Consider the following 16,082-nt stretch of genomic DNA (forward strand, 5'->3'; position numbering starts at 1 on the left):
AAAGTAGCTCCACCTCCAGAGTTTAAATTCAAGTGATTTTATTAGAAAACAGAAGATGAACCTGCAGACAGAACGCAGGGCTTACACTCACAACAGTCATAAAAAGGCTCAAAGTTTACATCTGATGACGTCACAGTGACGTCACTGTGATGTCACATGCTCACAGACTGCACAGGTCTAGCATCTGTGTTACAAATTGGAGGTGTGAGGCTCTAATGAAAGACACTCCAGGTGCATTCTGGGAGATGTAGGATCAATCATGGAGGCGTAAAGACAGGGAGGATGATGAAGGTCACAAACACCTGAGGAAGAAGAAGTGACACCTGGAGCCCGGCTGACAGTCACACAGCTGACCGAAGTGACGACCTCTTTTCACCGAGCAGGACGCCGTGACGTCACACTGAGACACACAGACGGACAGACGGGTCAGACGAGTACCACTACAGTTCTACAGTACATTCAATACTACAGTAATACTGTGATATTTGTCTCACGGTCGGCAGGCGGCTCCGTCTCCTGTCCAACGTCGACAACTTCCTGTTCTGAAGTTTCTCCAGAACGTTCTGAAGGGCGAGCAACTGACAGACAGACAGAGTATAATTAACATGATCTGGTATCACTTTATAATAACCATCAATTATAAATGGTAAATTTACAGTTAATTAAACTTAGTTAAGTTATTTTACTGTTTACTACTGTAATTAAAAGTAGCTCCACCTTTACCATCTGCCACATTAAAGTGATGAACAAATAAAATGTCCAAAAAATAGTAAAATATTCAAAACAATATTAGTAAAATATCCTTAAATTATCTCAAAAAATATTAGTAAGATATCAGCAAAATATAGGTTGTATATATATCAGAAAAATAATCAATTATCAGACAAATTTGTAAAATATTCGAAAAAATTAAAAAAATTTAAAGTAGCTCCACCTTTACCAGCTGCAACATTAAAGTGATGAACAAATATAATGTCCTAAAATATTAGTAAAATATCCCCCAAAAAATAGTTAAATATCCTAAAACAATTTTTTATGAAATATACAAAAAACATTAGTACAAAATCCTTAAAATATTAGTAACATATCTCAAAGATATTAGTAAGATATCAGCAAAATATAAGTTATATATCAGAAAAACAATCAATTATCAGAAAAAAATATGTTAACTATGCGAAAAATTAGTAAAATATCCTAAAAAAATCAGTAAAATATCCATAAAACATAGTAAAATATCCTAAAAAAAATCAATAAAATATCCATAAAAATTAGTAAAATACACGAAAAACACCAGACAAAATATAGTAAAACATGCGAAAAATATTCCTAAAATAATTACAAGTAGCTCCACCTTTACTAGCTGCAACATTAAAGCGATGAACACATTAATGCATCAATAATTAGAATAATATAAAATATTATTACCATTTTGAATGCAGGACTTAACTTGTAACAGAGTACTTCTACACGTTAGTATTCAAACTTTTACTGCAGTAAATGATCAGAGTACTGGCCTGCAGCTAGCTGCAGGTTTCAGCATCACGGTACAGCAGAATGCAGCAGTGAACTCTGGGTATTGTAGTGAAACAGTAAACATAAACATGATATTACTGTCTTCTATATTTCCTAACTAAACATATTAAAGAGTGACTCACCAGCTCTCTGCTGTTCTCTGACTGTCCTTCTGTTTCATGCATCCATAGACTTCCTGTCACACCTGAGGACACTAGGAGGAGGAAGAGGAGGATGAAGATGGAGGCTGGTCTGTTCATCCTGCTGCTGAGGGTCAGAGGACGACTCCAGGAGAAGAAGAAGAAGAAGGAGTGATGCGTTGTTGTTGGAGATCAGCAGGTCTTAGTCTCTGCTGACGGCGCTCAGATTAACCTGCTGCTCGTTATGCAACTGAACGCACCATCATGAGTGAAAACATGTCAGTTTAATGAGATTGGACTCATTTCAGTCTGACTGCTTCACTTCAATGAGAGGAGAATCAACAAGCTGTAGTACCATTTAAACTGTTCTCCTCCACGCTTTATTTGGGTTCTCATTATATGGTTTCAGTGATAGCTGTTGTCTAACTTTTTCAATATTTTTTTTAATACTTTTTATTGTTTAATTATTTTATGTGCGATATTATTTTATTTATATATATGTATATATATACTGGAAAAACAAAGTTCGGAAACTTGTGTTTGGAGGATTATTTCTCTGCTGTTACAATGCTAATGGTCATTGTATTTTACATCGTTGGAAAGCCTGTTTATTTACCTTCGCAATGATGTCCAACTTGTAAGGATCATGCATTTGTGGGATGAGCAACACAGCTGATTATGTGGGTAGCGCCCAAGAAAAATTTGCCAAAATGCTCTGCCAATGGTAAACAGTGTATTCTCATAAGGCTACCAGGAAGCCTGCAATGACTGCCCTTCACCGTCAGGCCCGTTTGTGCTGGTGTCGACAACACAGACAATGAAACCTGAACATGTGGGGGAATGTCATGTTCAGTGATGAGTCCAGGTTCTGTCTGCGAAAGTTGGATGGCAGGGTCAAAGTATGGAGACGACGTGGAGAACGCTATGCTGATTGATGCACTGATGGAGTAACAGCTTTTGGTCCGGGCAGTGTCATGGTGTGGGGAGGCATCTCCCTCACTGGCAAAACAAGGCTTGTCATCATTGAAGGCCATCTCAATGCAGTGAGATATCAGGATGAGATTCTGTAGCCAATGGCGATCCCATATCTCCACAATCTGGGACCTAACTTCATCCTCCAAGACGACAACGCTCGCCCCCACAGAGCCAGGGTTATCACAGACTACCTCCACAATGTGGGAGTAGAGAGAATGGAACGGCCTGCCAAGAGTCCAGACCTCAACCCAATTCAACACTTGTAGGATCAGCTTGGGAGTGCTGTACGTGTTAGAGTGACCAACACAACCTCGTTGGCTGACCTGCAACGAATCCTGGATGAGGAATGGAACACCATCCCACAGCAACGTGTGACCAGGTTGGTGACCAGCATGAGGAGGAGGTGCCAGGCTGTTGTGGCTGCGTATGGATCTTCCGCCGCTACTGAGACTCCTGACGGTGTATTAAATGAATAAAGTGTAAAATAGCCAATATGTGTTGTTTGTTCCTTGTTACTGATAGAGTTCAATCATCCAATCCACCAAACAACTCAAAACAAGAGTCAACACCAACAGGAGAATACACTGTTTACCATTGACGGAGCATTTTGGCAAATTTTTCTTGGTCGCTCCCCACATAATCAGCTGTGCTGCTCATCCCACAAATGCATGATCCTTACAAGTTGGACATCATTGCGAAGGTAAATAAACAGGCTTTCCAACGATGTAAAATACAATGCCAATTAGCATTGTAACAACAGAGAAATAATCCACCAAACACAAGTTTCCAAACTTTGTTTTTCCAGTTTATATATATATATTTAAAATGTTGTGTTTTAGTTCAGAAAGAATAATTTTAATTCACATGTTTAGTTTATATTAACTGTTTTAGTTTAAAACCAATAAGTCAAATAAAAGAAATTATATATCATATAAATAATAATATCATAAAAATAAAGCAATATAAATAATTACAAAATCATAAATAAAAATAAAAACAAATCAATAAATACTGTAAAATAATGAAACAAAAGCATAATAAACTAAATAAATAAATAATTAAATACTTTAAAAATAAACAAGAACAATAAATAAATAAATAAAATACTGTAAAATAATGAAACAAAAGGATAATAAATAAATGAATAAATAATTATAAAAATTCTGTAAAATAATTAAACAAAAGAATAATAAACTAAATAAATAAATAATTAAATACTTTAAAAATAAACAAGAACAATAAATAAATAAATAAAATACTGTAAAATAATCAAACAAAAGAATAAATAAATAAATAATTATAATAAATACGGTAAAATAATTAATCAAAAAAATGATGAATAAATAAATACTGATACAAAATAATGAAATAATAGACTGACCTGCAGCAGAGCTACACCTGTACAGTTTGTCCTGCAGGTGGCGCCAGAGGCAACATGGAGTCATCTTCATCCTCTGAGGCTCCAGGACCAGCTGGAGTCCTTGAAACCGTCCCAGGACTCTCCTGGAAAATACAGAGGGGCTACTTACCATAACAGTCTTGATATTGATATTGGTTTTAATTTGCTACTTTATTTATTTATCTTTGAATTAATTCCCTTATTTATTTACTCTTCTGTTAAATTTTCCGTTTCATTTTTTGATGTGTTGAATTTGTATTAATTTTTAAATAAAGACATTTAAAAAGAAATGTATTAAGAAATGTAAAAAGAAATGAATATAGAAATAAGTAAGTTTGGGGAATTAAATAAGGGGTGAAATGCAAAGGGGAAATTGTGCATAAATAAATGAATAAATAAATAAATACATAAATAATGAATACATACATTTAAAAATAAATATAAAACAAAAAAATGAATGCAAAAATAAATAAACAGAAAATAAATGCAAAAAGGATAAATAAATAAAACATAAATACAAAAATAGATCAATAAATAAAAATAAATGCAAAAATAAATAAATACTTTTAAATTCTTATCAATAAAAGATAAAAACATAAATAAAAGGGTAAAAAGTAAACAGAAGAGTAAATAAATAAGGGAATTAATACAAAGATAAATAAATAAAGAAGCAAATCAAAACAGAAATATCAATTTATGTCTCATTTTATCAATTAATTAATGGCTACATTTATTTTTAATATTATTTTTACTACATTTTATGACATATTTATTTATTTATTTATCGAGTCATATTTATTGATTGATTTTGGCAGGTTCCGTCCTCCATAGTGCAGGCTGTCAGCTACATAACATAATGATCCAGAGACACAAACACTGAACATTTGACCCAGAGGGGAAATAAAACACTGCTGACAACATGAAACCCCATATGTATATGTATATATGTATATATTTATATGTACTTTATGTAGGCTACATGTTAAAATGATGTTGAGCAGAGTGTGTTGACAGAGGGCCATAGATGAGGCAGAGCAGGTTATTTCCTTTAGAAATGTTTTCCAGCGTGACGTTTAATCTCTGCTCAGACAGATCTACATTATTAACATTAATAACTGAAACCTTATGTGATAATAAAAGTAAATCCAGTATGAAACAGAGATGAACTCACCCATCATGGCTGCAGAACAAAGGCAGGAATCCTCTAATTAAGGTCACATGATCACACCTGAGAGGGGGCGGCTACTTCCTGCCTCAGGTGTGATCATGTGACCTCCTTCACTATCAGAGATGATCCAACATGGAGGATCCATCAAGTCCTCCATCATGTCCACCTCACTGAAGCTACGGTCAGCTGGATATCTCTGACTGCTCAGCTGCTACATGACAGAACATCTGAGTCTCCTTCAGTCATAATAATAATAATAATAATAATAATATTAATAATAATAATAGCAATAATAATAATAATAATAATAATAATAATAATAATAATAATAATAGCAATAATAATAATAATAATAATAATAATAATAGCAATAATAATAATAATAACAGCCATATGAATAAAATAATAATATTAACAACAGCAATAATAAAATAAAAATAATAATAACGGCAATGATAATAATAATTATAATAGCAATAATAATGATAATATTAATATCAATAACTATAGTAAAAATAAATAATAGTAAAAATAATATCAACAATAATAATTATAATAATTATAATAATAATATATAATAGCAATAACAATGGCAATAATAATAATAAAAGCAATAATAATGATAATAGTAATAACAATAGCAATAATAATATTTATAATAATAACCGCAATAATAATAATCATAATAATAATAGCAATAGCAATTATAATAATGATAATAATAATGATAGCAATCTAGTCTGTCTGCAGCGACACGTTTCAGGTGAAAAAATTATTGAATCTTTATTTTTATTTAATTAAATTTCTCCTGAAAAGACTCGAGGAGTAAACATCAGTAAGAGAGTCAAACTGTTTCTAGTAAAGATGATAAATAAATGATATTATCTGTCAGAAAGATCAGAGAACAATACAGAAAGCCAATTTATGATGTTACCATCAGAGTGGAGTCACAAGAACTAATTTCACTTCATGTGTAACTGTTGAGAGAGCTGCTGGTGTTTACCAGTTAATCTCACGTAATCGTCTCTTTAATTAGGACCAACTAATGAATGGAAACACATCACACGGTGACATCATGGAGGACGTGACATCACTGGAAATGTACACACACTCGCACACTGTGGCAAGATATTTGTAGATTTATCTTGGAAAATATTATCTGTGACTTTGAACATCTACTTTTTTCAAGGTTCAACACAATATATATGAGGGAGAATATTTTCTAATCAATCTAATTTTCATTGTTGCAAAGTTTTACATTCATAAATGCGATGTGAGAGTTAAACCTCACTTTAATGTTTTCAAGAAATAAATGGAACTTTATTCTAAGACAATATCTTCTGCAAAAGACGGTGAGTTTGTGCTCCTATTTTAATATTTTTACTTAAGTTACTATTATTATTTTATTTATATTAACCCCTGGCATGTTTTGTGTGTTGTTACTTTTTTAAATTTAATTTGATGTTTGTTTTTTATTTATTTCCTTTATATGTATTGTTTACCTATGTATTGATTTAATTGTTCTTTGTATTGTTCACAAATTTAAAATAAAGTCTATAAAAAAACTAAAAAAACGTTACATCGCTGAGGACGAGCTGTAATATTGGCTTATGTTTGGTTACTATGGTAAAACCAAATAGAAATAAAATAAGAAAGGTAGTTCCATTTTCATTTCTGACTGTATAAATAAATGCATATAATGATAATAGTATAAATATTTATTAAATATTAATATTTATCAGCGTATTAATATATAATATAGCCGTATATATTATATAATAATGTGTCTCTGTTAAATAACTAATCAATAATGAAAATAAAGTGGAGGTGATTATTGATTTGTCCAGCAGGTGGAAGCAGAGACTCGTGGATCAATAACGTCTCATCATCAGACCGTCTGTGTGAAATCATTTATTACACAATAAAAACATTAAACTCTCGCTCTGAAGACTTCTATAACACAGGAAGTGATGTCAACTGGTTATTGATGATCCTCAGTTATTGATCAGCAGCTGATGTGAGGTCAGAGGTCGGTGGCCTGAAGGTAGAGTCAGTCATCATGTTTCTGTTTCTGTAAATGAAAAATACAAATTCAACTTTAATTTTCAGACACAATAACACAAACATAAACTTTTGTTTTTCTTTTTTGATTATTTGGGGTCTTTTATTTTGATAAAAAAACAGAGTCAGACAGGAAGTGATGTCAGAGATGCAGCAGAGGTTCTTCGCTGCTCGACTTCAGTTTTAACTGATTAAAATCCGAATCTTCATTCATCATTTTGGTGTCATAATGTTTGTGTTAAAATCAGTAAAATGTGAGTGAAGTCTGGTTCATAGATCAGCAGGTAACAAACAATACAAAGTGTGTATATATAAATAAGTCAGGGAGACAGATATGATAAAATAAAATAAAATAAAAATCATCAGATATAAAATTAATTGCATTCTGGAAACCGTCTTTTGACCAAACTATTTTTGTTTTTTTATTTTTGAGCTGATATCTCTGATCAAACTGGAGGAAGAACGATAAATATTTACTGAGAACAAACCAGGTAAAACGCCCCCTCGTCTATATAATTTTAAAATATATATAATTTGCATATGAATATAATATATACACAAGAAGTATTCAGTTACATTTAGAGAGTAATTCAATTATAACAGACTTAAATTTGTTATTATAAAATATTATCAAGGTTGCCACTTTAAAGCTTTTTCTCTGAATATTACCCACGTTCCCCATCTCAGTTGTTTATGGAGGATGGAACCTGCTAATAAATAAAAAAAAAATAAACAAATAAATAAATAAATGACTTGATGAATAAATAAAACTGTCATTAAATGTAGCAAAATATTAAAAATAAATGTAGACATTAATTAATTGATAAAATGTGACATAAATTAGTGTTTCTAATAGAATAAATGAAAAATAAAAGCAAAAATAAATGAATAAATTAAAAATAAATGTAAAAATGAATACAAATAAATATATTAATACATAAAAGGGAGAATTACATAGAAGAGTGAATAAATAAGGAAATGTATTAAAAGATAAATAAACAAAGAAGCAAATTAAAACAGAAATATCAATTTATGTCACATTTTATCAATTAATTAATGGCTACATTTATTTTCAATGTTATTTTTGCTACATTTAATGACATCTTTCTTCATTTATCGAGTCATTTATTTATTCATTGATTTATTTTTGATTTTGGCAGGTTCTGTCCTCCATAGTCATCATGATTATTATTATTTTGACCTACAATAACCCTGATACCTGAGACGTACTGTTCATTCAACAGGAAGCGTCTCCTCTCTGAGCAGAGAATAAACAGACAGGAAGCAGTGAATGATGGGAGTCCACTGAGCTGCTTCACCTTCCATCTGAAGGTCAAAGGTCAAACTCCCCACGAGTCTCTGCAGGTCAAAACCTTCCTCTTTATTACCACTGAGGGGGGGGGGGTCACATCCCCTCACTCTACAAACCCCTGAGCTTTACTTCAAGTTACAGTTAATAATAAATCATGAATCGAAGGTGAAGCTCTCTGTGAAGGAAACTTAATATCTCATCACGTCTCGTCTCTCCGTCCCTGAGGCCGATGTGTCATTTGTTATTTTGGGCTTCGTCATTAGAATTGATTTGATTGGCTCTCACCTTCCTGCAGGTGGTCCTTGGCTCCGCCCCCCATCAGATCCAGATCTGATGGACAGCCAGTCCCAGCAGGAGCACCGGGCTCATCCGACCAATCCCTGAGGCCTGACAGGGGTCGCACAGAGGTCACAGTACACCATGACATCATACATGTATAAAAGCTGCGTTCAAGTTCACAGTAAAACAGTAAAACAGAGACTCGTCAGTGTTCAGTCACATCATTTCCAGCTGACATCACAGGCTTTTATTTTGTGATTGATGTTGCTGATGGACTTCCTCTCCCCCCTCAGGCGTCTCTGGACGTGAACAGTGCTCACTGTATTTATCAGAGGACAGTAAACGCTGCCGTGACCAAACGGACCAATCAGACGCGTCATAGACCGACTGATGATGAGGTCAAAGGTCACACATTTTAAATCACTGCTGTTTCTTTGTTCCACATTATTCTTTAATGTTCTTTATTCTTTATCCTCTACTTGGACTCATCAGCATCCACAGACGGACTGTACTCTGGTTTTTACTCTTACTGGTAATGGAGTATATTTATACTGCAGTATTGATACTTTTACTGCAGTAAAGGAGTATTGAGTACTGAGACCAGACTGTTAAAGTATCTTTATCTAAACTTTAAAATCATTTTTATACAGAAGAAGAAATTATTGTCCTCCATCACATTAAAATTACTTTAATAAGGAGGACGAATCATGTTTCATATTTTGTACAACACATTTATATATATTTATATTTATTATTATATATATATATCATATATTTATATTATTTATATTATACATGTATATATCATAAATGTATATTATTTATACTATACATGTGTATATAAAATATTTATAATATTTATATTTTACATTATATTAAAAATATTTATATAATTTTATATTATACATTTATATATAACATATTATTATTATTTATACTATACATGTATATATAATATATATACATCATTAATATTACACATTTATATTTATTTATATAATTTCAATGACACATTTATATATAACATATTCATATTATTCACATTATACATGTACATATAATATGTTTATATTATCTATATTATCCATGTATATATAATATATTTATATTATTTATACTATACATTTACATGTAATCTATTTATATTATTTATATCATACATTTATATATAATATTTGTATATTATTTATACTACAAATTTACATATAATCTATTTATATTATATATTTATATAATTTATATTTAAATTATTTATATTACACATTTACATATAACCTATTTATATTATTGATATCATACATTTGTATATAATATATGTATACTATATATTTATATAAAATATATTAATATTATACTTTATGTCCATGTGAATATCCTTTTAAGATGAAAACATGTGAATTTGAACCAATCAGCAGCAGATGTCTCACCTTGGTGTTGACTGGAGAGAGATGCGGCTCGGTCACTGGAGAGTGATGCGGCCCGGTCACTGCAACACACAAGTACTGCTGTTAGTACCACGAGTACTGTGAATACTACTGCTGTCAGTACTGATACTGCAGTTACTGCTCTCACCGTAGTAGTAGTCGAAGGTGGCGTTGTAGTCGTAGTCTGCTGTCGGCGTCTCTGACGGGTAGTCGTATTCGGCGGTGGTCGTCTCTTCTTCATCGCTTCCTTCTTCATGGCTTCCTGCGTCTGCTGGAGGGAAATACAGTAGAAATACATTAGAATAGAGTCGAATAAATAAATAAATACATTTTAATTTTTTTTAATTTAAGGGAAAATTACATAGGAAAGTAAATAAATAAGGGGGAAATGCAAAGGGAAAATTAATAAATAAATAAAAAATAAATGAATAAATTTAGAAAGTATTTAAAGTTCTTCTTCATCCTCATCTTCCTCATCTTCATCATTTTCAGGCTGGGAAAGTTTGACTGTTGTGAAAGAAACACCTGAAGCTTTTTCTGACTCACAGTGAGAGGACGTGTCCAGACTCGCCTGCAGCCTGAACTCAGGGACTCTGAACACCTAGTTTAAAGAAGATGATGGTGCCTTCAGGGTCGTGTTTACCGCGTTCACCAGAAGAGTCCATATGAAAGCCCGCCCTGACTATGACTTGCCCCAAACTGCATGTGATTATCATGAAGTGGGCATGTCTGTAAAGGGGAGACTTGTGGGTACCCATAGAACCTGTTTTCATTCACATATCTGGAGGTCAGAGGTCAAGGGACCCCTTTGAAAATGGCCATGACAGTTTTTTCTCGCTAAAATTTAGTGTAAGTTTGGAGCCTTATTTAACCTCCTTCATGAAAAGCTAGTAAGACATGGTTGGTACCAATGGTTAATAATAATACAAATAATAAAATAATAATAATTATTATTATATATGATATATTATATATATAATGTGTATTTCTACATCACTTTTCAGAACAAAGTTACAAAGTGCTTTACATGTTTTAAACAGGAACAAAAACTAATAAAAATTGAAAAACCTCAATACTTTGACAGCTTATCATGTTGGAACCATAAAATGTAAAATTTAAAGAGTTTTATAATTTATTTCTCAGTAGGTTCGCTGTGACTGTGTTTATATTCCTCCTCAAGTGTATACTCAGTGTCCTTTAACTTTATAAGGAGGATTAAATTCTTCTAGACTCTTCTAACTGTTTATTCAAGGTGGAATTAAAGACAAGTGTTTAGCAGCTCATCATTATCCGTGTCTGGCGTCCTACATTTAGAGGTAAATATGTTGGAATCACTCATCTGTTATCAGCTCAAAGAGAGAGATAAAGACCAAGAGGACATAAACTCACTGTATTTTCACTGTAAGATTATTAAATGCAGTAATATACGTCTGTGCATGTATTTAATGGTACAAATGTTTTCTTTGATTTAAGCCATCAAGTGTGGTTCTGTGCAGTAAAATGACTGATTTTGTGAATGGAGTCTGGTGGGTTTGAAGAGAGCATAGGTAACGGTTTTAGTTCCCCGTCAGAAAGGGCTGTCTGATGGAGAGGTAAAGCGGTGAAAATGATCTAAATATAGCGTACACTTAAACTGATATTGATGTTTTTAGGTGTCTAAAATGCGTTTTGCAGCTGCTCACGTCCTCAGCAGTTTCTCCAAACTCCATCTACTGGAGGTACTACACTGACTAGAGAAGTACCTGCTGAAAAACACCAGAACTATCCCTTTAAAGAAAAAAGAAAATAGAAGTATTTGGCAGAACATTATCTGTGTCTGACATCCTCCATTTTGAGGTAAAGATGTTGAAATCACTCGTCTGTTATCAGCTTCATTTCACCATCATCATCATAAAGACATTGAGTCAGAAATCTGAGCTCAGCAAAGAACATGAAGACTCTTGTTTTGGGAGCTTTTGTCTCAGTGATATTTTGATTTCTTTGGCGACAGAGTGTGAAGAAGAAGAAGAAGAAGAAGAAGAAGAAGAAGAAGAAGAAGAAGAAGAAGAAGAAGAAGAAGAAGAAGAAGAAGAAGAAGAAGAAGAATTTTGCAACACAGAAATAATCTCTGGAGACGAAACAAAGACGAGTTCAGTTACAGATTTTTGTTCATGAAACACTTCGTTATCTGATGATAACTGGATATATAATATATAAGGATATTCATTTCCAGTCGGCTTCCAGTCTTTGTGCTTCTAATCTTTTTGCTACGTTAGACTAACGGTTTCCCCCTGCTACCAGTCCTTGAGCTAAACTAGACTAACAGCTTCCCACTGATTCCAATTCAGCTCAGTTAAGAACATGAACACTCTTGTTTCGGGAGTTTTTGTCTCGGTGATGTTTTGATTGTTTTGCAACAGAGTGTGAAGAAGAAGAAGAAGAAGAGCAGCTGTGTTTCTTGTCTGATCTCATCCAGCAAACAAAGTTTCATGATTCAAAACACCTCTAGAACCTCCTCAATGACCACTAGAACCACTTGAAACACCTCTAGAACCTCCTCAATGACCACTAGAACCACTTGAAACACCTCTAGAACCTCCTCAATGACCACTAGAACCACTTGAAACACCTCTAGAACCTCCTCAACGACAACTAGAAACACCTGATACACGTCTAGAACCTCCTCACTGACCTCCAGAATCACCTAAAACACCTCTAGAACCTCCTCAGTGACCACTAGAACCACTTGAAACACCTCTAGAACCTCCTCAACGACAACTAGAAACACCTGAAACACGTCTAGAACCTCCTCACTGACCTCCAGAATCACCTAAAACACCTCTAGAACCTCCTCAGTCACCACTAGAACCATTTGAAAAACATCTAAAACCAAATGACCACTAGAACAACCTGAAAAACCTCTAGAACCTCCTCAATGACCAGTAGAACTGCATAAGGGATCCCTAGAACATCTTGAGGGATCTCTAAAACCATCACAATGACTACTAGAACCTCTTCAATGACCAGAAGAACTGCATAAGGGATCCCTAGAACATCTTGAGGGATCTCTAAAACCATCACAATGACTACTAGAACCTCTTCAATGACCAGAAGAACTGCATAAGGGATCCCTAGAACATCTTGAGGGATCTCTAAAACCATCACAATGACTACTAGAACCTCTTCAATGACCAGAAGAACTGCATAAGGAATCCCTAGAACATCTTGTGGGTTCTTTAAAATCTTCTTAATGACCACAAGAACCTAAAACACGTCTAGAACCTCCTCAAGGACAACTAGAACCAACGTTAGCCACAGGTACACTACATTCAGGAGTCACCTGGTTGTGAGTTCGGGACTGTGCAGTCACTGAGGCTAATGCTAAGCTAACGTTAGCTGCTGATGGTTTAACCCCATTTTTATAGCATTAAATAACTTATTAAACCAAATTGATGATAAAATGAACACTTGAACAAACATCAGTATGATGAGAACTACCTAAAATGACAGACACCATCTCTCGGAAAAAATGATTTGACAATTAATTTGTGATTAATCATGATTAACTATGGACAATCATGTGATTAATCATGATTAACTATAGACAATCATGTGATTAATCATGATTAACTATGGACAATCATGTGATTAATCGTGATTAACTATGGACAATCATGTGATTAATCATGATTAACTATGGACAATCATGTGATTAATCGTGATTAACTATGGACAATCATGTGATTAATCATGATTAACTATGGACAATCATGTGATTAATCATGATTAACTATGGACAATCATGTGATTAATCGTGATTAACTATGGACAATCATGTGATTAATCATGATTAACTATGGACAATCATGTGATTAATCGTGATTAACTATGGACAATCATGTGATTAATCATGATTAACTATGGACAATCATGTGATTAATCGTGATTAACTATGGACAATCATGTGATTAATCATGATTAACTATGGACAATCATGTGATTAATTGGATTAAATATTTGAATCGATTGACAGCCGTAGTAACGAGTGTTGTAACGCAGTACTTTTACTGCTGAGTAATTGGTAGTAACATAATTACTCTATCAATGAACACTGTGATTGCAGCAACACTGGTGATAACAACCATATTTAAGTTTAACAGTTATATAAAAAATAACACTGGGTTAAAACAACCCGTTGCCATGGTTACTAAAGTTAACACAGTGTTGTGTTTATTGATCCAAGTGGGTCAATAAACACAACACTGAAACCAAACAACACAATAAACCTGTTTATAATATTACAGCAGCACTCGACCTGATCATCTTCTGATCACCAATAAAGTGATCAATATCTCATCGTTAAGGAGTGAAACCAGTTCTGTTTTACTTTCACATTTAAATGTTTTATTCCTCATTATATGAAGACTGTTTCATTTTAATCTGAGCTGCCAATCAATCGATGGATCAATGGCTGTGATCAGGTGTGAATCTAAAGAGTCAGAGAGGTCAAAGGTCACTCACCACAGCAGGACGACATCATCAGAGCGAGCCAGAGAGAGAGAGACAGCAACACGTTCATCCTGGACGGGAGACACAAACACAATGAGAGACAGACAGACAGCAGAGTGGGTGCCCTCTAACGCTCTGTTAAATTAACCCTTTAATAACAGAACTCTGGTGGCTCCGCTCCATTAAAACACACAGAACTTTATTTAAACTCCAGAGGAGACCTCAACATTTACTAAGAACCCAGACGGAGTTCAGGTATAAAAAAACATCAAATACTTCAATGAAGATCTGCAACAAACATGATGACACAACACACACACACAAACACACACACACATATATATATATATATATATATATATACAACCCCCCCCACCCCCACACACACACACACGCACACACATACACGTTATATACATATACATATACATACATACACAGTGGTGGGAGTACTCAGATATTTTACTTCAGTTACTGTTACAAGTACTAATACTAGAGTGCAGAAATACTGCAAAAAAACCTCCTCAGTGATCTCTAGAACCTTCTAGAGGACCACTAGAACCTCCTCAGTGATCTCTAGAACCTTCTAGAGGACCACTAGAACTTCCTCAGTGACCTTTAGAACCTTCTAGAGGACCACTAGAACCTCCCGAAGGACCTCTAGAACCAAATCAGGAGCTTAAAGGGTTAAAAGACACATTTTCAGACATGCATTTTTTACAGTGGAAATTGAAACTTGGAGAGGACAGATCCTGACATGCAGTGTGTGTGTGTGTGTGTGTGTGTGTGTGTGTGTGTGTGTGTGTGTGTGTGTGTGTGTGTGTCTGTGTGTGTGTGTGTGTGCGTGCAATATAATGGCCACCATGATCCTCCCACAGCACAGAGGTGTTTTTTTTACCTTTATACTGGCAGGAATCAAACTGGAGACGTTATAGCCGCTGGTCCACCAGGACCACCAGGTCCACAGTCTTCTGTATTTTGTTAAATAAAGATGAGAGGAGGAAATGTCAAATTGAAAATGAATAAAAGGCAACTGCATAGCAATATATGAAGTGCATTATAAATATACTAGGGCTGTCAATAGATTACAATTTTTAATTGCAATTAATTGCATGATTTTCCATGATTAATCTTGATTAATCGCACAATTTTTATCTGTTCAAAATGTACCTTAAAGGGAGATTTGTCAAGTATTTAATACTCTTATAAACACAGGAGTGGGCAAATATGCTGCTTTATGCAAATGTATGTATATATTTATTAGTGTAAATCAATTAACAACACAAAACAATGACAAATATTGTCCAGAAACCCTCACAGGTAC

At 33.7% G+C, this 16,082-nt stretch overlaps 1 protein-coding gene across 5 annotated transcripts; it reads right to left on the reverse strand.

The window, feature by feature from the left end:
• Positions 1 to 21: 21 nt before the first annotated feature.
• LOC141779525 (cocaine- and amphetamine-regulated transcript protein-like) lies at positions 22 to 5,318 on the reverse strand. 5 transcript variants are annotated; one of them, XM_074654408.1, is made up of 5 exons: positions 5,198 to 5,318; positions 4,009 to 4,130; positions 1,656 to 1,726; positions 495 to 563; positions 22 to 400 (listed from the first exon to the last, which is right to left on the reverse strand). In XM_074654408.1, the coding sequence occupies exons 2-5, from the start codon at positions 4,076 to 4,078 to the stop codon at positions 293 to 295; spliced, it is 318 nt and encodes a 105-aa protein (XP_074510509.1). In that variant the 5' UTR covers positions 4,079 to 4,130; positions 5,198 to 5,318; the 3' UTR covers positions 22 to 292. The 5 variants fall into 5 exon arrangements, with proteins under 5 accessions (XP_074510509.1, XP_074510508.1, XP_074510511.1 ...); XM_074654407.1 differs by having other exon boundaries at positions 495 to 578; positions 5,198 to 5,317; XM_074654410.1 differs by having other exon boundaries at positions 495 to 578; positions 1,656 to 1,861; positions 5,198 to 5,317.
• Positions 5,319 to 16,082: the final 10,764 nt, after the last annotated feature.

The sequence above is a fragment of the Sebastes fasciatus genome, chromosome 12, assembly GCF_043250625.1.
Source record: "Sebastes fasciatus isolate fSebFas1 chromosome 12, fSebFas1.pri, whole genome shotgun sequence".
Lineage (NCBI taxonomy): Eukaryota > Metazoa > Chordata > Actinopteri > Perciformes > Sebastidae > Sebastes > Sebastes fasciatus.

Bases quoted from the DNA above. Each gene is read 5' to 3' on its own strand.
- LOC141779525 (XM_074654407.1), bottom strand. From the start codon at position 4,078: ATGAAGATGACTCCATGTTGCCTCTGGCGCCACCTGCAGGACAAACTG. The intron at 1,727-4,008 runs GTCAGTCTATTA...TCCTCCTCCTAG, and splicing joins CAGGTGTAGCTCTGCTGCAG to TGTCCTCAGGTGTGACAGGA. The intron at 579-1,655 runs GTGAGTCACTCT...TCTGTCTGTCAG, and splicing joins CAGAGAACAGCAGAGAGCTG to TTGCTCGCCCTTCAGAACGT.